This window comes from Furipterus horrens, unplaced genomic scaffold, assembly GCF_987537825.1.
Source record: "Furipterus horrens unplaced genomic scaffold, mFurHor1.1.pri manual_scaffold_3, whole genome shotgun sequence".
Classification (NCBI taxonomy): Eukaryota; Metazoa; Chordata; class Mammalia; order Chiroptera; family Furipteridae; genus Furipterus; species Furipterus horrens.
Genome location: NW_028327173.1, coordinates 11,203,750 through 11,229,438, shown reverse-complemented (window position 1 = coordinate 11,229,438; position 25,689 = coordinate 11,203,750). Strand labels below are relative to the sequence as shown.

At 56.0% G+C, this 25,689-nt stretch overlaps 1 protein-coding gene across 1 annotated transcript; it reads left to right on the top strand.

The window, feature by feature from the left end:
* Positions 1–174: 174 nt before the first annotated feature.
* Positions 175–25,689, top strand: ALDH4A1 (aldehyde dehydrogenase 4 family member A1). Its single transcript, XM_090268689.1, has 15 exons — positions 175–513; positions 8,777–8,870; positions 9,669–9,761; positions 12,493–12,540; positions 13,393–13,548; positions 15,114–15,263; positions 15,337–15,411; positions 16,572–16,759; positions 19,155–19,228; positions 19,909–20,105; positions 20,257–20,304; positions 21,201–21,353; positions 22,106–22,227; positions 23,000–23,118; positions 23,492–25,689. The coding sequence occupies exons 1-15, from the start codon at positions 455–457 to the stop codon at positions 23,602–23,604; spliced, it is 1,689 nt and encodes a 562-aa protein (XP_090124815.1). The 5' UTR covers positions 175–454; the 3' UTR covers positions 23,605–25,689.

Genomic DNA, 25,689 nt, shown 5'->3' with positions numbered 1-25,689 from the left:
TGTGGACCTGACGCCGGGCCACACACGTGTGCCACTCCCGCTTTCTCATTGGCTCTTCCAGCACCTCTCTCCCGGCCGTAGAATACTGCGACACAACCGTCCTTCTGATTGGCCCAGGAACTTTTATGTGTCACTCTGATTGGTCGATGGGGCTCACGCCCTCTCTTCCCTTCCCAGGCAATTGGGTCAGACTATAAAGAGAGGAAGGAGAAACGAGTATATTTCAAGACTTCCCTTTTGTACTGCTTCGCGCTATGTCACGTAACGGCCTCCACCAAGCACTAAAAATTACTTATTAACTGGTAAATATAGAGGTATTTCGGTTGACCCTGACTCAGAGGACGGCCGCATTGACCGGAACCCCCCTCTTGCCGAGGTAGTGCGCTCCGGGTGGGGCATCGCGGTCAGCGGCGCCCCGGGTGGACCGTGCTCCGAACAGCCCGTGGAGCTGGAGATGCTGCTGCAACCTGCTGTTCGCCGCGCCCTGCTGGCCTGCCCCTGGAGTGGGGCCAGGTGAGTGAGCACAGGGCCAAGGGAGGCCCCGAGCGACACTGCCGGCCCGGGGTCCCAGGAGTTGCTGGGCATCCCAGGCACGGGTCTCCCTCCCTGCCGGACTACCGCCGGGCTCCTAGGGGCTCCCTTCCGCGGGGGTCGCTTCCTCGAGTGCTTTCCGCCCCGACCCAGGCCTTCCTCTCACTGCGACTTCTGTCTTCTTCCTACAGCGAGGGGAACCCCATTCCCGAATCCTGAGGCCGTATGCGGTGCCTCGGTGCTCTCCCGGCTCCCACTCTCGGAAAATAGCTTCCTACGTGCCTGCCTTGCTCCTAACACAGATCTCTTAAATGTGCCCACTCCCCGGTTGCGCTGGCTTCCTCCCGGGGCGCTTCTGTTTTTAGCACACCACACTCACCTCTCCTCCCCTCGGTCTCACATTCAGGACCCACCTCTGGGATTCCCTTAGTCTTCCCTCTGGTCTCTGTACCAGGATTTCTATCTCTTTCTCTTCCCCCCTTTTTTCAAGTTAAGTGCTGGGCAGATATTGAAATGCTTATAATGTGCCAAACACTGTGCTAGGCGCTTGGTATATGTTTTATTGTAATGACTGAACGAGTTGGTACATTAAAGTGCATTGAACAGTGGCAGGCCCATAGGCAATGCCCAGTTATTATCACGATCATCATTAGCACTTGTATTTAAACTTCTGTGCAGTAGATATTATTATTTCCAATTACCGATGAAGAAGCCAAGGTGTAGATGCTAGCGTAGGTGTCCTGGAAACCCAGAATTTCAAATCCCCACAGTGTGGAGTTGGGTTCCCAGACCCTTGCTCACTCAATGACATGTGTGGACTGCGTGGGGAGGGGCTCATAGGCTGGCGAGGCTGCCCGCTCGTGGACCCGAGTTTCTGTCGGTCTCCCTTTCAGAGCTGAGCGGCCCCGCCTCCAGTTTGAATTTTGTTTGCTGCCTGACCCCTAGGACTGTGACCAGCTTGTCTTCTCTGCTGAGCTAGGCCCTTTCTGAGTTAATCAGTGTCCCAAAGGATGGCATAGCAGTGCCCTGGGCAGGAGTGAGTTTCAATACTGCTGTCCTCTGTGGGCAGGGATAGGGTAGGAAAGGGCACAGGGAGAGGATGTGGGAGAGGAGGGCTCCTCTCCCAAGCCCTTGTCACATCTTGTCACACATTTGCAGGCCTCTCTGCACTCTTGAGACCACCCTGCTCAGACTCCAGATGGAAATCCCACAGACTGACTTGTTTAGTGGGAACCTGCCATGTGCAGGTGCTGTGCTACACACTGGGGGGAGGGGTACCCAGGGGATTTACATTGGATGGCGCCCTTGAAGTGTTTCAGTTTGATGGGGAGAAAGGCTTAGACATAAAAAACACCTCTAATATCTGGTAGAAAGCAACCCATTTTTTTTTTTAAAAGCCTGTTATAACTATAATATTTATCGAGCAATCAAATACCGTAGCCCTGACACTGTACTGATAAGCTCTGCGTTCTCCCCATTTTACAGATGGGAAACTTATCTGCCCGTGAAAGCGGATGCAGGACTCAAACTGCATTCAGTCTGACCCCAGGTTCATGTCCTTAATTACAAAGCCTGCTGGGTGGAGGAAAAGCATTCAGCAACCAGAGAGAAAACGTTTTGCAAGCAGGACCTGCTGGCTCAGGTGACCTCTTCCCATACAGCAGGTAGCCCAGTGCCCTAGACAGGGTTTTTCAGCCCTGACACTATTCATATTTGAGCCGGATGATAATTCTTGTGGTAGGGACTGTCCTGCGCATTGTAGGATGTAGAGTGGCATTCCTGGTCTCTGCCCGCTAGGCACCATTAGCATCCCACAGTCATGACATTGCCAAATGCCACCTAGGAGGTGAAATCCCTCCTGGTTGAGAGCCACAGCTCTAGGGCAACAGTTTCAGTGTTCAGTCACTTGTTCATAGATTCAACAAACATTTCGGACCACACCTGTGGCGTGGCATGTCCACACTTATGATGAAGCCGTTTTAGGGCAGGTCTCGTGATCCCTCTGTGTCCTATATGAAAAACTTTAGTGCCGAGAAAGACCACCTCCTCTGAGGAACTGGTATGGGCAACGCTTTTTAGTGTTTTCCTTTTTGCCTGGAGTACCAGGAATCTCAGCCAATTTTTAAAAATACTTTTGACTGTTTTTTTTTAAAAAGACTTAATTAGTATGTATTCATGGTAAAAAGTAGAGATAAAGCGAAACAGAATACAAACATCACCTGTAAGCTCACCACACAGATAACTACTGTCATTTTAATGAATATCTTTTGACTTTCCAGGAATACATCTGCTTTAAAAACAACAATAACATAAAAACAGGCTCATCTGCAAACACTTAAAAAAATAATTCTAGTTGCCATATAATTCTATATTTGTTTCAGGTGTATAGCATAGCAATAGACATTTATATACCTTCCAAGGTGATCACCATATCGGGCACCACCATAATTATTGTAGTATTATTGGTTATTCCCGGTAACTAGGGGGTCTGGTTAAAGGGCAAGTAAGAGACAAAAATTAACATTAATTGTAAACTTACTATGTGCCTGGGCCTGGGCTAGTTTTTTTTTTTTAATTAAGTAAATTTATACATAAATATAAATACGTATTTTGGCTCTAAGACGTAACCAAGGACACCCATGATAAAGTTAATGGAACAGAGATGGGGCAGGAAGTGAGGGCCAAAAGAGAGAGGAGACCTCCACGGGCAGGGCTGGTGTTGACTGGTTTAAGGCCTTGGACAAGTTTTCCTTACTTTCCACGGGCCTTACTTGTTTCCACTGTGAAATGGGGGTGGTTCCTTCTCCATCACAGGTGGTGGAGGAGCTAAGTAAGATGCTGGGGGCCTGGTCCCCGTGTGTGCTCTGTCGTAATTGAGTGATGGAATAAGTGGAACCTACAGAGAATCTAAGACTTGCTTCTGATGTCGCTAGAGAGTTCCCACTCAGGCAGCAGTTGGTACTGGCACATGCTGGGGCACTTGCTTCCGGTGCCCGGCACCTGGCCCCGTTCACAGAGCAGGAGCTAAGCTGTTCCTGTTAGAGTGGGCAGAGGGCAGCACGAGGCTGGGCCCTGGTTCTGCCTGTTAGCAGGCCTGCGGCCCTGAAGACGTTACTTGACCTTTCTGGTCTGCCTCTGTCCTCATGTGGAAAATAGAGACAGCAGGCTTGTCATGGGGCTTGAATGAATTCATACACGAAAACCACTGCGAAGCGCCTGGCCCCTAGAGAGAGAACTGAATAAGTGTTGCTCTGTCATTATTTTGATCCCCTCCTCCGCCAGTGAGCTGCTCTGGATGACTGTCCTCTATCAGGAATACCAGGACAAGAGGGTCCCTGCAGCACAGGGATGGGGGCAGGCGTGGGACTCGGATGTCCTCATCCCTTTCCCTTCGCTCTAATTAACCACACAAGCCCTTCCCGGGGGTGGGGGGACACTGGCCCTCGTGAGGAGCTCTTTCCCTGCAGTCATTTCCTTTCCTGGCAGAGACGACATCATGAAATGGAAGGCCCTGGGCTGAGCTGGCAGTGCCAGTGGACCACTGCGTGACCTTGGGGAAGCCGCTACCTGTCTCAGGGTGGCCTCTTTCCTCAGGTGGGAAGTGCTGGGAGAGAAGAGGTGCTGCTGGGCGGGGAGGAGGAGGAGGAACCTGTCCCGCCAGCCCCATCTGACCACAGGTCTCTGAGATGACCCCGGTGCTTCTGCCATAGGGTGAGGGAGACCTGGGTTCAGACCCTGCTCCATCCCTGGGGCAGGAGCCATGAGGAGTAACATAATCTCTTAACCTCAGCTTCCTGATCTGCTGAGTGGAGGTAATAATACATTGATAGGATGGATTCAATGAGTGAATCACTTAGCATAGGGCCAAACATGCTGTAAGTGCTTAGTAAACGCCCCTTGATGTTTTCCAGGGCAATAAAGTGCAAACACACCGTCCCGGGCTCGATGCCTCTACCTTCTGGGCCTCCCCTGGGCCCCACACTTCTCTGCTCACCTCCGCTGCTGGCCTCTTATTGCTGCGATAAGAAGGATTTACTTTATTAAGTCCCAGATAACAGCTGGGAAAGCCCGGGTGCTGAATGAAGCAAGAGGAGTTTCCTTTCTACTCTTCTTGGCCTTGGTGACCCCGGACCTCAGCCCCTGGGGAGCCCAAGGGGACCTGCATCCAGCCCCGGGTGTTCGCAGCAGACCACTGGCCTGGAAGGCCAGCTCTGGGGGCCTGGTGTCAGCTCTGACATTACTTGTGCGTTAATTGTTTTAAAAGGTGTTTCTCAAATGCATACCCTGGGCCGGCCAGTGTGTCGGTGGCACATGGAATGGACACAGGCTGGCCAAGCAGGGCTTATGGCCTGGTGGGGGCACAAACGGCCAGTTGGGGCTCGGTAATGAGGGTTGTCACACGGCGCTGTGAGAGAAGTGCGAGGCTAAAGAGGATTCACGGGGGGCCCATCCAGGGGGTGCGAGGCCAGCCACATGAAGAGCATCCCATGCAGAGGGGACCGCAAAAACGGCCAGGGTGACTGGCTCGCAGCAAACGAGGTGACAGGCGGTGGGGGCAGTGGGAAATGGGTCTGGAGACCTCAGTAAAGACTCTTGACTTTTTATCACATGGGAGGCGAGAGGCCACTGAGTGGTATTGAAGCAAACGCTCACTCCGTCTCTCTGCGTCCTATGATCCCATTTTCATGTTAAAACTGTAACTTTGGCTACGATTTGGAGAGTAGCTTGGTGACAGTGGAGCAGGAGTGGCCATTGCAGTCATCCAGGCAAAAGCTGATGGCGCTGTGGACCAGGGTGTAGGCTGCAGATAACCTGGGAGGGAAACTGAGCCTCCAACCCCCCATCCCCTGCCCCGCCTCCCCCTCGGTTTTCCTGTCTGCAAGTTTCTGGGGTTGCATTGGCTGGCTCACAGCTCTCTCCAGACCTGATGTCGCCCATGGTGGGAGATGTTTTGATGTGACTTTTTTAGTTCGGATCCTGGTACCTGCACAGGGTGGGGAGGGGCAGCTAAGGTCTCCCACCCAGGCCCTGAGGTCCCCAGGTGAGCAGGAGGGGCTCTCCGAGGCAAATTCAGACTCTGCCCTGTGCCTCCTTGCTGACGTGGGAAGGCTGAGACCCACCCTAAGAAAGGTCGGGTTGGGGTCATCTCTGCACCCTGGAGCCAGGCGTCTGGTGGGCACGCAGGGAACACGTGGCAAGGGAATGTGCGTGGCCTCCCCACATCCCCTGTGCTATCATCGAGTCCTTGAGGTGCAGAGTAATGTGCTGGCTGCTTGCATGCGGGGTGCAGTCCTGCCTAGACGGGCCTTGCTGATCCTCCAAGAGGCCCTGGGTTTTGCAAGTGATTCATCTGCGCCTTTTCCTGAGCCAGTGGAAGGTTGTTTCTGTTCATCTCAAATGGCCCATGAGCCAAAACAGAAGAAAAAAAAAAAATGTTTGACAGGAGTCTGGATTTTTTTTTCTTCTTGTTCTGGTTGACTCAGACTGATCTTTGAACTAGTCTCTCTGTCCTCTGGGCCACATTCAGACTGACTGACAGCTGTACCAGGGCCTGGACTTTCCAGGCCTAGAGAAGGCCCGGGGGTAGGTGATCCCAGGCACACAGGAGACCCCTCTGCGCTGGTGGAGGTGGGGGCAGGCCAGCAGGATTTCTGTTTCTGACACTGCCTAGGAGGGAACGGGGAAAGGAGAGCTGGTAGTGCCCACGTTTTCAGCTTCTGCCCTTGGGTAGAATAGGTGGTGTTGATTCCAGCAGTATTTGCTGAGCACCTGGGCCAACCCCTGACCCTTGGGGGATCTGGGAACCAGTTTGCCTTAGAAAGCCTGGCATGGCGCAGTAATCATCTGGAAGACCTTCTCTGTTTTCTTAGAAAAACCTAAGAATGGGGGTGGTGAGGAAAGGCAAGCGATTTTTTAATAGTTCTTACAGGGACCTGCAAGGAACCTAGGGTTACCCCCATCTTTCAGGGGAGGGAACAGAGACCTGCAGAGTTGAGAATAATGTGCTGAGCTCTCGGAGCACGGGCGGGTTTTGGTGATCCAGGATATGTCTGCTTCCAAACCTGTGCTTTTCCCACCCACCAGGAACTGGGGTTCAGAGAGGAGGTGGGGGGGGCCACCTCCTGGCTCCAGTCTGCACTCCTCTGCTCTCAATGCCACTCTCTTGGCTTGAAGAGGACCCACCGTATCTGATTTACTGATTGGTGGTGGTGTGCTGCTCCTGAGGCCCAGAGGGACTGCTGGAACCTTCCAGATGGCCCCAGGAATAGACACTGCCCTCACCTTGCTGGTCTCGGCTGGCCTCTCCACTATTCCCCACCACAGTTGGTGGAAGGAGCAGTGTGGATTTTAATTTATGGAGCACCTCTATGGCTTAGCTTTATTATCTCTTCAGGCCTCCATAGTAACCCCATGAGATGGGTGTCAGGCCTAGGTGGTGACTTGCCCAAGGTCACACAGCTACCGGAAGCTGAGCTTCTGTGGTGGGAGGGTGGGGCCTGAAGCCTGTGACTGGCTTCCTTGGGCCCTGTGGGTGTGGTCTGGGGTGGGGAGTAGGGAGAGGGAGAAGGTCCCAGTGCTGACTTGCCCTTGGGGATCTTATGCAACTCAGCCCTGCCCCCTCGACTGCACAGCCCCCCACCCCCACCCCATCTGCTCTCCCCTGGGCCTAGGCCACTTCTCTCAGGGTTTCTTAAACCTCCTCCTGGTTGCTGCTGAGCTCACCTCCTCAGAGAGGCCCTCCCTGACCACCCCGGCTGATTGGCTCCACCACTCATTTTCAGGTCCCCTCTGCCCTTTTAGTGTTTATTTCTTGCCCCTGTCCCCCACTGGAGGTCAGCTGTGTGCAGCCAGAGGGCTTGCTGTCTCAGTCACCACTGTGTCTTCAGGGTCTAGGACAGCGTCCAGAGAGGTAGCAGGTGTTCAGTAACCTTGTACCTGAATGCAGGACCTGCCCTCATGGCTCCCTTTTGTGTCCTTTCCCCAGGCCTCCCGGGGCAGCTCTTTGTGCCCCAGACCTCTTCCTACTGAGAAAGGAAAAAGTGCCCCCGACCCTCACAGCCAGGCCGTCTTGTTCTTCTGTTGGGCATCAGCCGCCTTCCCCAGCACCAGCCTCAGACAGGTCACTCTGAGGCTGAATGAGGGCCTGCAACCCCCGGCGCGCCGTCTCCCTCCTGTGTCAGACAGGAACCCCGCTTGTCCACCTGCAGGGTTGTTCTTCCTGGGCTCTGGCTGGGGATCACTGATGCCACACGGAGGAGGTGTCTGGGTTTTTCTGGATTCAAAGCCAGGTCTCTCCTCATGTTGATCTTAAACTAGCCATTTTCCTTTTAGCACCTAATCTGCCTTATTTCTGTAACGGGGCAGCTGGTGAGATCCCTCCGATGGACCTATCCATGATGAATGGGAGGTGTTACAGAGTCTAACAAGCCCTGTGTGTGTTAGGTGACCTTCATCATTAATATCCTCATTTACAGATGGGGAAACTGAGGCCTGGAGGAGGTGTCCCACCGCTGAAGCTCCAGCTCTTGAATGACTGACCCTAAAGTCTTACCCACATGCCCTCACACCTGTGACCCCCAGACACATTAGGGGTGGTGGTCACTAATCCATGAGGTCATAGGTTCCAGACTGATAGCAGTGCCAGAACAGGGAGTTCTTGAAACTCAGTACCCAGGACTCAGACTCTGAACCCCCAAACCAGCCCTCCCTGTCTCTGTGAACTGAGCTCTGGGCAGCAGTCCAAGTTCATGGTCCACATCTTGGACTTCCTGCTCACCCTGAGTTCAGCTCTTTGTGCCTGGGACTCTCAGCTGGTTCAGTTCTGATGAGACCCAGCCCTGGGATGTCCTGCCTTTTCAGCTTAGAGAAAGTACCGAGTCTGTTTCGGAATCAAGTTTGCATGGTGGGGAAATGAAAGGAAATAAACCCTCTCCATGTATACACACTTAGAAATGGTTTTGCATCTGTGGATTTAAACTTCAAACAACCATTGGAGTTTGTATCCTTCTTCTCACTTCATAGATGTAGAAGCAGGCTCAGAGGAGACAGCTCAACAAGCCCAAGGACACACAGTCGCAGGGACTGGGACTTGAACTTGGATTTTGCACCCCAAGGCCTGTCTTGCTCTGCCAGCTCTGGATTTCAGGATTCCGGGCCATCCCAGGATCCCTGTTGGAGATAGAGGGGCTGGGTCATGGTGATCCTTGCTGACCTGTCTGCCTCTCTTCCCCGTCTTTGCATCCAGGCTTCGATGGAAACACACGCCCTCTCTGAAGGTAGCCAACGAGCCCGTCTTGGCCTTCACGCAGGGCAGCCCCGAGCGAGATGCATTGCAGAAGGTAAGGAGGGGGCATTAGTGGGTGTAGAGCGTGAAGTGGTCAGCCTGTAGCAGCCCCAAGTTGCTGCTCTGGGTCTGCAGCCATTGCCCTTCCTGCCACTGCTCCCAGCCCCGGAAGGAAACCTGGCGTCTGGAGAGGGCTGTGTGTCTGGAGCGTGGGAGGGGTTGGGAGCAGCAGGGTGGCAGCTGGGGCCGTTTTGGGGCCTCAGTGCCAGTCAGGGGTCATAAGCTTGTAGATGTTTTATGCTTCAAAACATTCTCCCATTAATTGCCAATAGTTTAAAAATGGTGAGATTCCATGTAAATTTCAGGTGTAGTTTTTTGGGTTTTTTTTTTAAGATTTTATTTGTTTATTTTTATAGAGAGGGGAAGGGAGGGAGAAAGAGAGGGAGAGAAACTTCAATGTGTGGCTGCCTCTCATGCGCCTCCAACTGGGGACCTGGCCAGCAACCCAGGCATGTGTCCTGACTGGGAATCGAACAGGCGACCCTTAGGTTCGCAGACTGGCTCTCAGTCCACTAAGGCATGCCAGCCAGGGCATGTTTTTTTAATATTCTTTGGTAATGGGAAAACCTGACAAATCTGGCCTCACCTTCCTACATGACAGGAGGTGGCAGTGGAGGGGGCCGAGTCCGACTGGCCCCCGAGGGGAGCACACTCTCTCCCACCACAGACCTGGCCCAGCTGCCTGATCGGTTCTGTTCCTGCCTGGGCATCTGCACTTGCAGGCTCTGCGTCAGGCTTTAGGTGGGAGAACAGGGGAAGAAAGCGACCACCTGACATCTTGTTTTCTCCTCAGGCCTTGAAGGACCTGAAGGGCCAGACAGAAGCCATCCCATGCGTGGTGGGGGACGAGGAGGTGTGGACCTCGGACGTGCAGTACCAAGTGTCGGTAAGCCCAGTGGGTGGCCAGGCCTCGGCCTCTCCCTCAATCTGAGGTCTGCCTCTCGGGCAGCACATAAGCATGTGAGGTGGGGTCCCTGCGTCCCGAGGGCTTTTATTCAGTCCACTCCCAGGTTTGGGATTCCATGCACCGGGATGAAACTTCCAAAAGCAGTCTTGCGGGCTGCCCTAGGAGGTGCAAATTCACGCCTGCCAGGAGGCAGTTAAAAGCAATGACCGGCACCAGCTTCACCACCACTTGAGAAAGGTGGACTCATTGAGCACTCTGTCGTAGGAAGCAAGGATAGACTGTCAGAATTAAAGATATTCCTTCCAAAGAAAGGACCGCCGCCAAAGCCCTGCTCTGTACTTGGAAACCACAGGTCTAGCTGAGGATGAGCTCATTTGAAATAAGCACCCAGGGTGTGGCGAAGTGGAACCGAGGCTCTGTGAAGCCCTGTCCCCTCTGCACAAGCTCTTCCTTCAATCCCTGCCACTCCCCTCAGAGGTGGGAAGAGCAGCAGGTTTCATAGGTCGTCAGGGAGAAGCTCCGAGATGTCAGGTGACCCCCTTCGGGTGCACAGTTAGATAAGGAACAGGGATGATAGACCAGCTCTCCAGAACCACATTCCATTGATGCTGATTCAGATGAATTCATTCACACCCTGACTATTCCTAAAGAGGATTTAAAAGCAGCATGTTCATTAGCATTAATACGTCTTTTAAATCACTGGAAGTTATTCACTGTGATGTCAGGAGACTTTTCTAGCCCACCCTGGTTCTCACAGGGGTATAGTGTGGGTTGCGTGATTTCACTAACTAGCCAGACAGTCACATAGTACCCAGCCCATAACTGAGCCCTATTCACAGGCAAGAAAAGTCCTGAGGAATCCACACAGCATTTTCTGTTGTTCTCAATGGATTTCTCCACAAGGAGGTTTCAGAGGAAACAGTGGGCAAGGGTGACAAAGCTGGGCCTAAGACATTGGCCTAAGAAACCCACCTGCTTGGAGTTTACAGGACAGCAACTGGCACACACTTTGGAGGGACCTAGAAACTCACAGGTCTATAATTTAGGGGGAGGAGAGTGAAGGGTTGGCCCTTTTGCAGTTGGGATGAGCACGTTCTGGCTCTGGATGGACCCCTGAGCAGGCCAGGGTAGGAAGAAGGGTGAGGACCCAGGGCCTCCACTCTAAGGGCTCCCAGGATGGCCTGGGACAGGAGTCACCCACACAGGTGACCTGGAGCCTCTGCTGTGAGCAGCAACCAGAGGGCCTGACACCTGGAGCTGTCGGAGCACATCCCAGGCACCGGGTGTGTGCCGGGTGCCGGCTGAGAGAAGCTCCCACGGCCTGGCTCACCACGTTGCATCTCTGTAGCTGCCCGGAACGGCCTTGACCTGCAGTTCCGCAGGCCTCCGTGGCCCCCACAGCACCTGGGGTTTTTCCAGGTAGCTGGGATTTTGATAAGCCCCTGGGCAGGCACTTCTGATTTTCACTTCTCATGTTGCCTCCCTGACCTGGCCACATGGTAGTCACTGGAGCCCAGGCACCTGGGCAGGAGCAATGTCACTGGGACACATTGCTGGCTTGGGGTATCCATAGTCTATTCAGACATGCTGAATTGAAGGGCCTGGCTCCTAGCTGCCTTCTCGGGGCCCCTAAGTGTCACAGATCAGTCACAGGATACAGGTGATGGTGCCAGGGGTTAGACGGGGGGGGGGGGGGGGGGGGGCGGGGGGGGGCAACAAGGGTAATTTTCTACGGAAACCTGGGCTGCACAGCCCCACAGAACTTTGTTTTGACGATGGATACGTCCTGTATCTGTGCTGTCTGCTCCGGCAGCAACCAGTCACACGTGGTTACTGAGCGCCTGAAATCTGGTGGCTCGTGCAGCTGAGGACCTGAGTTTGCATGTCATATGGTAGTGGCTGCCATAGCACATGTGGCCAGTGGCTGCCATGTTAGACGGGAAGGCCCCAAACAGTCCATGGCAGGCTAGCAGGTGGCCAGGTGTTGAGAACGATGCTAAGAATAACTTACTAGCCTCCGGTAGGGAAAGAAGTGAAATTTGTCCCCGCTTTATTGCGCATGCTGGCACCTAGCACTGTCAGGGTCTGCTTGTCGGTGCTAGGATTGTCCTTTTTAGGCAAGAGAACCTGGGTCCCGTGCAAGGGGCTCTAGAAGCAGTGGCTCTATTCCCCAGGGACTTCGGGGCATGGCATGGGTCCTGAGCGTCTCACCCACCAGTGCGTTGTTTCGGGCCTCCCATGGTGGCAGTGCCCATGACTGAGCCACAGCCTCATGCCAGACCTGGTGTGAAGAACTTCCACCTGTGACCCCATTTGGTCCTCCTCTCCATGCTATGAGTCAGGGAAGTCGCCATCCCCTAGGTGGGTAGACTTGGAGAGGGGAGGTCAGTTTCCATGGGCCCCGCAGCCAGTAGGAGGCAGATGGAGATTCGAACCTGTGTCTGTCTGGCCACAAAGTCCATCTTTCCCTGAGAGACTGTGGGGCCCATGCCTTTCTCCTGGGCTGGGAGCCTTCTGGAGCGGGAACCAAGCCTTACTCATCGGGTAGCAGGTGCCCCCATAACCCTCATGGGGCAGAGCTCAGCGTGGACCAGGCTACGGGAGGCTTTATGGGGGTTGCAGGGAAGAGAGCCAGCTCTGAGCGCCAACCCGTCACCCCTGTCCTGGCCCCTCCCTCCTGGGCAGTGACCTCACTCTTGTCTTCTTTCAGCCCTTTAACCATGGACACAAGGTGGCCAAGTTCTGCTATGCAGACAAGGTGAGTCCCTGGCGACTTTGGGGTAAGGGGTGCTGCCCCCGTTTTGTCCTGCTGTCTGCAGACATGAAGGTGGAGTCAGACACTGTCTCCCTCTGGCCACGGGGGGGTGGGGGTGTAGTGGGGGTGGTCGGGACTGAGGTCATCCCTGGGCGGGTGGCTTTAACTGGGCCAGGTATGCAATGGTTAACTTGAGCTGAGTAGGAGCTTCCTTGATAAGGGCTGGGACCTCCCCAGACATGCTGATTGCTGTGACCCTGACGTGGTGTGGGTGCGGGTGGGGGTGGACTGGGTAGATTCTGGAAGGCTGAGTCCGGAAAAACTGGAGACATCCTGAATGGAAAGCCAGACAGGGAATCGGTATCATGGAGGGCCATCGAGAGGGGCGGGGAGACCTGTGGCCAAGAGTCTAGGGGCTGGCATTGTGTGGCAATGAGGCAGCTGCCACCTGGGATGTCTCAGGCTGTGGTTCTGGCCTGGTGAAGGCGAGACCAGGGCCCTGACCTTGAGGACTGGTGGCTCTGGGTGGTGGGTTCAGGGGCCCCAGGCCCGGGGAATAAGGTGAGGCCCAGGTGAGACCCCAGGAGAAAGTGGAGCAGGTTTAACAGCTGAGGGCTCAGTGCCACGCTGACCCAGCTGGCAGGTCGGCCATCTCCAGACCAGCAGCAGGACAGGTTCTGAGCCTGGGGTGGCCTGGCCGGCAGTGGGACAGTGTCTGCGGCTGTGGGGAGGGGCCACTAAGGGCCAAGGGAGCAGGGGTCTTCCCCAGGTGGAGTGTGACCTCCAGACCTCTCCTCCATCCTTGGGACCCTTCCTGCTACAAGAAGAAGCCCCCAACCTTTCCCTCTTCGTTAGGCCTTGCTCAACAAAGCCATTGAGGCCGCCGTGGCCGCCAGGAAGGAGTGGGACCTGAAGCCTGTCGCGGACCGGGCCCAGATCTTCCTGAAGGCTGCAGACATGCTGAGTGGGCCGCGCAGGGCAGAGGTCCTAGCCAAGACCATGGTGGGACAGGTGAGGTGTCTGTGGCCACAGCTGGAGTGGGAGACAGCTGTACCCCATCCAACTGGGCTGACATCAGCCAAGCAGCTTCTGGGTGCCAAGACCTGCACTGCTGGCTGGGACTCCAAGGTGTCCTCCAGGGACAGGGCCTAGGAGAGGAACAGGCATGTAAAATGTTAGATGAGGTGGACTGTGCTAAGCCTACGTGCCCTACCATGGCGACATCCCTTCCCCTCCCCTGTCCCCACCCTAAGCCAGGCCTTGTCATGCTTTGCCTGGACTGACAGTCGCCCTGTGCAGACCTCTAGGCTCAGTCAGCCCGCGGCAGCCCCGTGTTTCTGACACCGCCAGCAGGTCCCTCCGGGCTTACAAACCACTCAGCCTTGTCACTGAGAGTCACGTCCCAGACCCCGAGCCCCACCGCCCAGGGCCCTACATGCCCACTCTGTGCAGCTCACCAGCTGCTGTGCCCTTCCCACCAGGCCGTCCTGCCTGTGATGGTGCCAGTCTGGGACTCGTGAGTTTCTTGGACACCACAGGCCTCTCACCTCCCTGCCTCTGCCTGTGTCCCCTGCCTGGGAGGCTCGCTCTCTTCTCTGTCCCGGGAACTCTTACCTGTCAAGGGCCATCCTAGATATCATCTCCTCTGTGAAGCTTCCAGAACCTTCTCTGTCTAAAAGGATCAGTCTTGTCCCATAGCGCGCTGTTCATTTATCAGATGCAGCTCAGAGCGCACTGGGTGTAATGACTTCCCCATGTGTTGGTTGCCCGTTTACAAGCTTTTTGGGAACAGTGATCATGTGTTAATGTTCTCCCTCTTTTTGGGCCTTGCATCATGTCTTCCTGGAGTCATAGAAGCTCCTGATATGTGTTTTCTGAGCATTTAAGCCAGAGAGTGGCAATAGCAGCCCAGAGTGCTGGGAAAGGAGCAGAGGAGGGAGGAGGGCACGTTTCTCCATCCTCAGGAAAGAGCCTGAGGGGCTCTGGGTCAGCCCAGCGTCCTTGCTGTGGCAGTGCTCCCCCTGCTGCACAGAGGTGGCATGACAGCCTCACGTCTGCCAAGTTCTCAGTAGCCCCTGGGGTGTGTGTCAGGCCCCAGAGTGTCCCAGGTGAGCCACACCTGGGCAGGAAGAGACACGCACACTTAGAAGACCAGATTAAGGTGCCTCTGTTTGATTGAAGACTCCGGAGCTTGCAGGAAGTGCTGTGGCCATGCAGAGTAGGGGGCAGAGCATCTTAGCTCAGCTTCCTTGGCTTCATGTCCTGAGCAGGGCAAGCAGCTGCCAGTGACCCTGTGTGCCAGGGGGGTGCTGTTCTGATCCGGGAAAGGCCAATTCTTGCTCCCTTTTCACGTGGTTCACATTTACCATCAGGAAGAACAGACAGTCTAAGGAAATGTTACCAGTCAAAAGGCTTCCTGGTTCTTGGCCCAATATGCCTGGTGAGGGCACATACTCACCCCGCGTAGGGGCTGCCAGCGCGCTGCACGTGATGTCACTGTGCGCACAGGGTCCCATGTGAGGGCCAACGGGAGGCACATCTGCCACTGCTGACCCCCAGGTGCTCCCGCCTCGCAGGGAAAGACAGTGATCCAAGCAGAGATCGATGCCGCGGCCGAGCTGATCGACTTCTTCCGATTCAATGCCAAGTTCGCTATGGAGCTGGAGGGGGAGCAGCCCATCAGCGTGCCACCCAGCACCAACAGCGTGGTGTATCGGGGGCTGGAGGTACCCACAGGTGTGGGTGGGAGGGGGCTGCTGGAAGCCTGGAGCTTGACCTCACCACCTCGTCTGTCTCCAGGGCTTCGTGGCAGCCATCTCCCCCTTTAACTTCACTGCGATTGGCGGCAACCTGGCGGGGGCGCCGGCCTTGATGGTGAGATGTGGGCAGCGGGCAGGGATCGTGCGAGCTCAGCGTCAGTCCTGTCTCAGGAGGCAAAAGGCACCACACTCAAGCCCCTGAGGTCCCGGCCTTGGTCGTGGGAGGAAGCTCAGAGGGTGGAGACAGCGTGAGGCCATGGGAAGGCTTTGGGGTCAGAGGTTGGTTTGGATCCCAGTTTGCCCTGCTCTGGGTGACCCACGTTAAGCCCCTGCACTGCTTGGAGGCAGTTTCCTCCTTTGCAAAGTAGAGGTAGTGGGAAAGCCTGCGGTACAGGGTTGAGGAGCAAAGGAGATCAGGCACGTGACAGGGCGAAGGCCAGGAAGGTCTGGCCCTGTGTGGGCTGGTGCACGGTGACTGTCAGTGATAGTGATGATTTTCCAAAAAATTTTTATTGTTGACACTATGACACATGTCCACCTCCTCCGCTGCCCTCCACCAAGGATGATGGTAATTATAGCTCACCTTTGGATGCTTGCTGTGTGCCTGGTGGCTTATTTGTCAGGGTCTCACAGCTAGTAAATAATGGGACAGATAAGGATTTAGGCCTAGTTTCAAAGTTGCTGGGCTCTGCTGCCATTATCAGAGCACAGGTGGCCACTGCCCTTATGAGCGTCCAGTTGGGTGGGGCAGTCGCAGCCCTGCCTTCAGAGGACCCGGTGGCATGAGGAGTCGCAGGGAGAGGGTTGAGGGCAATCGGAGGCCTGGGCCCCACACACGTGGCTGGGTGATCTGGGGGACGCGAGTGCCCAGGGCCGCCCTCGTGCCTGTGCGCACACACCCAGGCACCCATGGGCCCTCGGCAGGACACAGGCAGAGGGAGCCCTGGGAGCACGTGCCCAGCCACACCCAGTGAGCACCCAGCAATGCAGGAACACCTGGAACAGGGGTGCTGGCAGGACCCATATGTGCAGGCAGCCAGAGGATGGGAGCCTTGACCAGAGTGGGAGCAGCAGACAGGGCCCGTGTGGTCTTGTTGGCAAGGGCTTTTAGAGCATGGTGCCTGGCACCTGGAGGTGTGGGGTCACGTAGGGGACATCCTGACCTGCACAGGGGCCTGGTGGTTGCAGGTGAGACAAGATGCCCATGCCTCGGGTGGGATGGAGTCAGGGCTGATGTGCCCTGACCTTTGAGTCGTCATTGTGTCTCCCGGGCAGGGCAATGTGGTCCTTTGGAAGCCCAGCGACACTGCCATGCTCGCCAGCTATGCTGTATACCGCATCCTCCGGGAGGCCGGCCTGCCCCCCAACATCATCCAGTTTGTGCCAGCTGACGGGCCCACATTTGGGGACACTGTTACCAGCTCAGAGCACCTGTGCGGCATCAACTTCACGGGCAGCGTGCCGTAAGTCCCTGGGGAGGGGGAGGGCAGGGGGCTTCAGGGACGTTCACAGGGCAGCCACCTTTTCACCTCTGCCCAGGAGCTGGGGCTGTGAACCCAGAGCTCTGGCACTGACCATGCTCACTCACTTGCTGTGTGGCTGAGGGTGAACCACTTCACCTTGCTGAGCCTCTGTCTCTTCACCTGCATAACAGGACTCATGATCCCTACCTTGCAGAGTAATCTGCAAGTGGGAGTTGAACTAGTTAATGAACAGGAAAGAGCTTTACAGGCTGGAAGCAGCCTACAGGTGTTTGGCAATATTGATTTTGATGCCATCTCTGTCACTGTAAAGGGCACAAAGGAATTTGGAATAAATTGGAGGAGGAGAATCAGGAAGGCCTCTTGGAGGAGATGGCATCTAAGCTGAGGAATTGGCCAGGCAAAGGGTGGAAAAGGCGGAGGGAGTGTTGTGGGAGAGGGAGCAGCATGTGCAGAGGATTAACGCTAAAGCTCCTGTGCTCCGTGAGGTGGTGGTGGTCCCATGTGGCTGGAGTGTGGAGTAGGGGGCTGGGGGTAAGAGGGTGGGAGCGGGACAGGGTCGGATCATGACCCTTCATGCATCCACCTACTCAGGTGGACTCTGCACATGCTAAGACTCAGCAGTAGACTCGTGGAGTGGACAAGGTCCCTCCTCTCATGGGATTTTGCTTGTGATTCTAAGGCCCTGTGAGCTTAAAGGTGTCTGGACCTCATCCTGAAGATGATGGGAGACATGCGGGGGGTGGGGGGACTTAGTCAAGGTTCAAGCAAAGATTAGAGGTGGTAGCTCTTCAGGCACCCCTGGCAGTGGCTCTGTTTCCTTTGACTCTTCAGAGAGGTGAGCCAACCTTGTGCAACTCTGACCATTTCAGGTCAAAATCCACACGATAGATTCTTTTGACAGACTGGATGTTCTGGTCCCCTGGGCCTGCATTTCAACATGGCACCCCTGGCCGGAGGTGGGGGGCCAGAGGTGGGCGGGTTCCCCACCTTCCCCACCGCGCACGGCTCTGCGTGCCTGGCCGGCCTCAGCCGCTCCCTGCCTGCCCCTGTGGGCGCTGCGTCTGCAGCCTGTGTCCCAGGTAGTGGATCTGGCTGCTCTGCACACAAGTCACTAGTGGCTGGGAGCAGGAGACCGGCAGGAGTCTGTCCACATTGGGCAGGGACGACGGGGCCTGAACCAGGGCAGAGACGGTGGGAATGGAGGAGAGTGGGCCAAGTCAAGCGAAACAGTAGGGAGATTCGACCACCTGTCTGGGGTCAGTGTCGCGGTTCAGCGGGAACGTCCAGGCTCGGGGCAGGCGGCGCGTCATTCACAAGGGGGGCACCAGAGGACCCAGCAGCGGGAAGGTTGAGGCAGAGATTACTCACATGTCGGTCACTTCAAGTGTGGGGTGCCCGGGGGTCTTCTGGGTGGAGATGTCGGGGTCAGCAGTGGGGTCCTCCCAGGTGTCACTAAGACACCTGCGGCAGCTTCTGTCTTGCTGGCCTTGGGCTCCCCCACCCCTCTTCCCTCTGAGGTTTGCAGGTGGCGGTGGCAGCATTGGAATTGCTGAGGAGGGCTGTTTTCCAAACGGCCTGCTCCGCCAGCCTCGGGCCCCACGGGTCCCTGCCTATTAGCGGGCGGGGCAGGCCTAGCCCCCATTTGCCATGCTCTGAAGAGCATCAGGCTTAAAGGTGGGAAAGTCATAAATTAGTATTAGCTACTGTGTCGCTGGCTCCCTGGTGATTAGCATTTTTATTGTTTTGTGGTGCTGAGGTTGGTCACACTTGGAGCCCAGGGAGGAGGCGGGGGCCTGCGCTTCCTCTCTCAGGACCTTCCTCAGTTGGCCTCTGGCGCCCGGGTGCTGGGCTGGGGGCACGTCTCACAGACAGTGATAGCATCTGTCCTCCATGAGTCACCTGCAGTGTGCCCAGCACTGTCCTAAGCACCTGACTCTCATTAGAGTGAGTCACAGAACAGCCCTACGCAGTGGGATTGTTCCCTCCAGTTTCCAGATTCCCAGATGAGGTGCAGAATTTGAGGCTCAAAGAGGTTAAGTAATGAGTGAAAGATCACACAGCCATGGGTGTTTGTGGCAGAGCTCGAACCCAGTACCCCCTGGCCTTCTCTGCACCATCTTGCCACCAAGGCCCCCCTTGCTCCCTCCCCATAGGCCTGGGATGATGTCCATTTCCAACTGCCACCACCTACTGGGTTGCTCACCTACCCTGCTGTGACTCCTGCTCACCGCCTCCCAGGCTGCTGACACTGGCCTGCCTTCCTTGGGTTTTTGGCCCCTTCCTCTGGTAGGGCCTGTGCCCCATCCCTTAGCACCTTCACCCTCCCAAGTACCCAAGCCAGTTTCCTAATCCCCACCCTGTCCTCTGATTTTAGCACCTTTAAACACCTGTGGAAGCAGGTCGCCCAGAACCTGGATCGCTTTCGTACCTTCCCACGCATAGCTGGAGGTAAGGGCCTCTCTCCCTGTCCCCTCCCCTGTGGCTCCAGGGACCCTTCCCTTCCCTGGCCCTCATGGAAGAGGAGAAGGTGAAGCAGCCGTAGGTGGGGTGGCCCTGCAGGAGCTGAGACCCGGGGGGCCTTGGGCACGGAGCTGCTGCTCTGGCAGGTCCCGGAGGTTGTGCAGAGCACCTGTGCCTCAGAGTGTGTACTTTCATTCACTCATTCCTCAGTCATTGAGCAAATTAGGTACCGTGGATGGAAGACGGAACCTTGGCACTTGACAAGAGTGGACCCCCTCTGCTCTCGCTGGGGCGGGGGTGTTGGTTAGGGGAAAGCTCAGAGAAAGCTGTGTGTTCTTCTGGGAATGGAGTGGTCCGTCCTCTGCCATTGTATTGGGCAGCCCCTCCTCCCCCGGCCTCAGCCTTCTCATCTGTACAATGGGGGAGTTGTCCTGGTGACCTCTGACACCCCCGACAGCATTTTCCTCTGTAGAGTGGGAGAAGAGGCCTGGCTCATCGGTTTCTGGGATGTTGTCCAGCTCTAACCCTGTGCCTGTCCCGCTCTCGTCTGCCCAGAGTTGGGTGCTGATCACAGGGCCCCGTGGACAGGTGTAGGCAGTGCGGTGGGCCCCTGGGCTGGCCGGAGGAGCCCACACCCTCATTTCTCCCCACCTCCCTGGCCCATGTAGAGTGCGGTGGGAAGAACTTTCATTTCGTGCACCGCTCCGCCGACGTGGACAGCGTGGTGAGCGGGACCCTGCGCTCTGCCTTCGAGTACGGTGGCCAGAAATGCTCAGCCTGCTCCCGCCTCTACGTGCCACACTCGCTGTGGCCGCAGGTCAAGAGGCGGCTGCTGGAGGAGCACGGCAGGATCAAAGTGGGCGACGTAAGCAGTGCCTGCCTCCCTGCCTCGGCCCCGTGGGCCACCCGTGGGGCTGGAGACCCCTGAGCAGATGGGGCGGGGGTGTGCGGCTGGGGGCTCCCTTTGTCTGGGCCTGCGGCAACTCCGTCTCTTCTGCTGTCTTCCTTGCCTCCAGCCTGCAGAGGATTTCGGGACCTTCTTCTCTGCAGTGATTGATGCCAAGGTATGGGCTGGAATCCGGTTGTTCCTGGGGAGCTGAGCCCTGGACTGGGTGGAGAGGGGAAGAGATATGGGGGACCCTGACTAGGGCGTGACCCAGTCCCACTGCTCTTTGGAGGGCAGCCAGATTCCACCCCCTTCCAGCTTTGAAAAGGGCAGAATCATCCAACCAGAGAACTCACCTCCTACATAGCCTTTAAGTGCATATGTTCATATGCAGAGGCAGAAACAGGCCCATACACCTGCATGCATAAACCTAAACACGTGTGCTTGTGTGTATACACATCCGCAAGCATGTTTCTGTATAGGCATGCATGTCAGTCTTTCCACATAAATGCGCACACATACACACATCTCCATATATGAACAAACCCACATGTGTGCACAGATATTCATGCATATGTTTGTATGTGTATAGGACACGTGTAACTGCATGCATAAACGTGTGTGATTGACATATGTACAGGGGTGGGCAAAAGCAGATTTATAGTTGTAATACAAATGAGTAATACAACACTAAATGATACAAGAATAAAGCTTTGCGTACAACTATAAACCTACGTTTGCTCACCTTGTCTATCAACATGCTTAAACAAAGACACATGGTTATACATATACCCGTGTGTACATTTATGTCATTTGTGTGTTTTTTGTTACGTTTATGTGAGTGTGTCTCTAGTTCACACACACACACACACATACACACACACACACACACATGAGCATGCACATCTGCCCTCATCCCCGCCGTGCCTCTCACAGACCCTCGGGGCCCTCCCCTCCCCTATTTCCAAATCCAGGTCCTTCAGGAATAGGTGTTGTGCAGTGAGTGTATTGGAGGGCTGCTGCCGGGAATGGCCCCTTGGCCGGTACTTGACACCCCTCTCCCCTCCTCCGCAGTCCTTTGGCCGCATCAAAAAGTGGCTGGAGCACGCCCGCACCTCGCCCAGCCTCACCGTCCTGGCGGGGGGCAAGTGTAACGACTCCGTGGGCTACTTCGTGGAGCCCTGCATCATCGAGAGCAAGGACCCCCAGGATCCCATCATGAAGGAGGTGACTGGGCAGGTGGCGGGGGACACGAGGGAGGACAGACAGCCTCTCGCTCAGCACCACACATGCACAGGGCCCTTGCACGCGGTTTTCTTCTTGGGATGTGATCCCATTTCACAGATGAGGAAAGTGAGGCCCTAGAAAGCAAAGGCCTCACATCTCACACCCAGGGAAGGCAGAGCCAGGCCTTGAGCTCAGGCCTCCTGACCCCAACCCAGTGCCATGTCCTGACACTGCTGACCCTGTCCAGTGTCATAGCGTCTCCACTGCGTACAGTCGCTGCAGTGATCCTGACAGCTGACATTTACAGGCTCAGCTGCAGACCAGTCACAGCTGGCCCTTGATTGAGGTGAGGAGTATTATCAGTCGCATTTTACATATTTGAAACTGAGGCTCGAAGAGGTCCAGGCACCTTGGTGGCAGTGGGGACAGTAATAATATCAGTCACTTCCTGGACCAGCTGTTGCCAAAAGTCTCCCATGGATCTGTGGGTGTAGGTTTGGCTGGCAGTGGGGCAGAAAGTTTCCTTGGCTCTTTTGCCAGGTTGGGGTGGAGTAGGCAGGGCAGGAGCGGGGCACGGTGCTGTCCCCAGAGGGAGTCCAGCAGGAGACTGCGCCTGGCCCTTCTTGCAGGGGCTGAGGTGTGGACTGAGGCCTGGGGACCGGGGACTGAGAATAGAGGCAGAGGCCAGAGCAGGCTGGGAGGCCTCAAGGCGCTGGTCCAGCCCAGGGCTGACCTTGAGGCTTCTCTCCCAGGAGATCTTCGGACCTGTGCTAACTGTGTACGTCTACCCAGACGACAAGTACAAGGAGACGCTGCGGCTGGTCGACAGCACTACCAGCTACGGCCTCACGGGGGCAGTGTTTGCCCAGGATAAGTGAGTAGCTGCAGCCCTTTTTCTAAGCCTGGTGTCCTGTCCACACACAGGACAGGACACCGGGCCACGGATCCTAGAAAGCCGCCCTTGCTTTCTATCCGCTCCCCTCACCTCAGTCTTGACTGGCAGACAGGCCTTCCAAGCAAAGGTACACAGAGGCAGCCCGGCTGTTTGTTAAAGTACAGATTCTGTGGCCCCACTATGGAATCTGGATCTCTAGGGGTGGGGCCGGGAATGGGTGCTGTTGACCAGCTCCTCCCAGCTCATGGGGCCCCGCTGAGCCTCATGCTGCAGCGTGGGATCCAGGCTCAGGGCCAGGGACACCCTGCTCTTCTTACAGAGGCAGGCTTCGAACCTGGGTGCCATGATATTCATCCTGAGGCTTGGCTTTTTCCTTCCTCTCTGGCTCAGTTGCCACCCCTTGTCTGCCTCTAGAGAGAGTGGAGATGGGAGTGAACCTGAGGGGCAGGGTGGGGGCTTGGGGGTTCCCCTGCTCCTGAGGGGCAGGAAAATGGAACCAGGAGGGGCCACCCCCTTGCGTGTGTGCTGCCTGACCCACGTCCCCAGTCCTCACAGGAGGCGTGCTAACCCCCTTTCCAGAGGAGGAAGCTGAGGCTCAGAGACCCTCAGTAACCGGCCCAAGGGCCCACAGCGGGTGGCTGGCCCGTGTTGCTGTCGCAGGCTGGACCTAGTGCTCACCTAGACAGCCAGCCTGGGCCAGGTGGGTATTAGAGGTTGGCCCGGCGGGTGAGCTCGCTGCCCTGCCTTGTAGGGATGTTGTCCGGGAAGCCACAGAGATGCTGAGGAACGCTGCTGGCAACTTCTACATCAATGACAAGTCCACCGGCTCGGTGGTGGGCCAGCAGCCCTTTGGGGGGGCCCGAGCCTCCGGTGAGTGTCCCGCTCCCTCCTATTTACAGGTGGGGAAACTGAGACTCAGATTGGGGCAGTGACTTTCCAAGGTCTCAGCTGCCTAGGGGTGGAGCCAGTGCTCTCTGCAGTGCTCCCCTGCCTCGGAGACACCCGTGCAGGTGGGGCGCACGGGCCCCAGGAGTGTCGGCGTCCTTTCTGCTCACCTGACCTCCGGCTAAGGGTGCCCCTCACAGATGCGCCTAAGAAACTGTGGCCACTGAATACGTTTCATTTTACTTTAATTGTTTGCAGCCCATGCTGGCGCCCATTTGTTCCATCAACTCCTCCCTACCCCTTTTCCCTTCTGCCCTGAGCGGTTGGGCAGAGAAAGACAGAGCCGTCTCTTCCACAGGAACCAATGACAAGCCAGGAGGGCCCCACTATGTTCTGCGCTGGACGTCGCCCCAGGTCATCAAGGAGACCCACAAACCTCTGGGGGATTGGCGCTACTCGTACATGCAGTGAGCCCACTAGGCGCCTTCGCTGTCTACCTGTCTGTCTGTCCAGGCGACTGACCTCTGCATTGGGCCCACCCAGCCCCTCCACCCCGCTCCCTGTGGGATGGTGCCCTTTCTAGAGCCAAGGGCTGGCCCCCTGGCCCCCCCTGGCCCAGAGCCTGGCCTGTCCCACATCTCGAGGTCAGGCGCCCCAGCTCTGGTTTGAGGTCATGCTAGGGAGGGATAGGCCTGCCGCCCCTCATCCAATTGGACATCCTAGAAATTATATCTCGTCAGGGCGAACTTGGTGCTGGCCGGCTCTCCAGCTGTCTCTTTCTCCTCTTTCTTCTATACAGCGGCCCAGTGGTTTAGGGTCTTGGGGAATGATAGTAGGGCAGCTCCTGCCCCCTTGGGGAAAAGGAGGCAGCTCTGTGCCCCTTGGCAGACCTCATTGCCCACAGAGGCTCCCGGCTGTGGCCCTTGTTCTTCAGGTCTGCAGGATTAGGTGTGACCAGGATGGTCTGCAGGGCTGGTGAATTGTGCTGCAGGGTACAGGGCACCGGCTGACTTTGCCCTCTTTGGGCTGGGCCACCCCACCTTTCACTCTAGCTCACTGCCCAGACCCACAGGAGCCAGTGGGTACCTGCGCCTGCCCTTAAGCCTTAGATACCCATGTGCCTTTTTCCTGGGCACCTGTATGCCCACATGGTCCCTGGCCATCTCCATGCGGTGAGCCTAGGGGTCGCTGGCGGCTGCCTACCAAGGTGTGGGATGTGCTGGTCCTTCCTGTTGGGGTTGTGATTTTGGAAATTAGATGGTCCTTCATGCTGTTTCAGCTTCCTCTTAGCTCTCCTGTCCTGCCTCTAGGACAGCCACTCTCAGAGCCTGTACTGGCCTGGGGTCTTCCTGCAGGGGGTCAGTTCCCACTGGCCATGGTAGAACAGGCCCTGGTGGATGTTGTTCCTACCATCCCCCAGGCCCCTGAGACCTGCCCTTGGTCCCTGTCCTACCAGGGCCGAGGATTGCCTGTAGAATCTTCCTTCCTTTGCGTGCTAGTGGCTCTGCGTGGACTGGCCCTTGGTGGCCTAGTCTTTGTTTGACACAGCCAGTTGATGGACTCTCACGAATAGGTTGGGTTCTGGGTGGCCAGGGATCTATAAACAGTAAATTTGGAGGGCAGATTTCAGGGAGCTCTAAAAGTGCAGGGCCCTCCTCAAGGCCAACAGGAAGGGGTTCCCCACAGGGTTGGTGTGGCCATTCCCCAGGTGCCATGATCTCACACTGTGGCCATCGGTCAGGGTGAGTGCCAATCGCCTGGACAGGGCCTGGGGTGGGTGGGCTGGAAACGTCCCTGGTTTTACTGGCGCTGCACTGTGAAGTGGCAATGGGGTTTGCCCTGATGTCACCCAATAAAATACCTGTTACTTCATCAAACTGGTAGTCTTTCTGGGGGAGGTTGTGGAGGCTGGTCAGCTTCTAAGTCTGATGGCCTTGCCAATGTGTCGTTAGGTGTCAGCAGCACAGTGCCCTCAGTGTGACAGGAGGGAGGACAGGTGCTGATAAACGGGGATACCTGCTTCAGGTAGTGGGAAATCTGGAGCCAGATGGGCTGGGTTCAAATCCCAGCTCTGCAAAGTTGTGCAACCTCTCTGACCCTCTGTTTCTTCCTCTCTCTGTAAGATGGGAATAATACACACACACACACACACACATACACATGGAGGTTGTCATGAGAATTAAATGAGTTGATTCACGTATGTGTTTAGAACAATGCCACACTCAGAATTAATGATCAACAATATTACCCATTTACCCACTACTGTGTGCTGTGGCAGTTAAGCTTATATGACTGGATAGCATTTAAATCAGGGGACTTTGAGTAAAGCAGATAACCCTCCATAATATGGGTGGGCCACACCTAATCAATCAAAGGCCTTCACCAAGCAAAGACTTACCGCCCCCGAGCAAGAAGACATTCTGCCAGCAGACTGCCTTTGGACTCAACCGCAGCTCTGCCTTGCTCTCTGGCCTGCCAGCCTATGGACAAAATTTGGATTTACCAACCCCCACAATCTCATGAGCCAATTCCTTGCAATAAATCTCTCAGTCTCTC

Coding starts and splice junctions, on each gene's coding strand:
- ALDH4A1 (XM_090268689.1), top strand. CDS start 455: ATGCTGCTGCAACCTGCTGTTCGCCGCGCCCTGCTGGCCTGCCCCTGG. Junction 9,762..12,492: donor ACGTGCAGTACCAAGTGTCG/GTAAGCCCAGTG, acceptor GTCTTCTTTCAG/CCCTTTAACCATGGACACAA. Junction 21,354..22,105: donor AGGATCCCATCATGAAGGAG/GTGACTGGGCAG, acceptor CTTCTCTCCCAG/GAGATCTTCGGACCTGTGCT.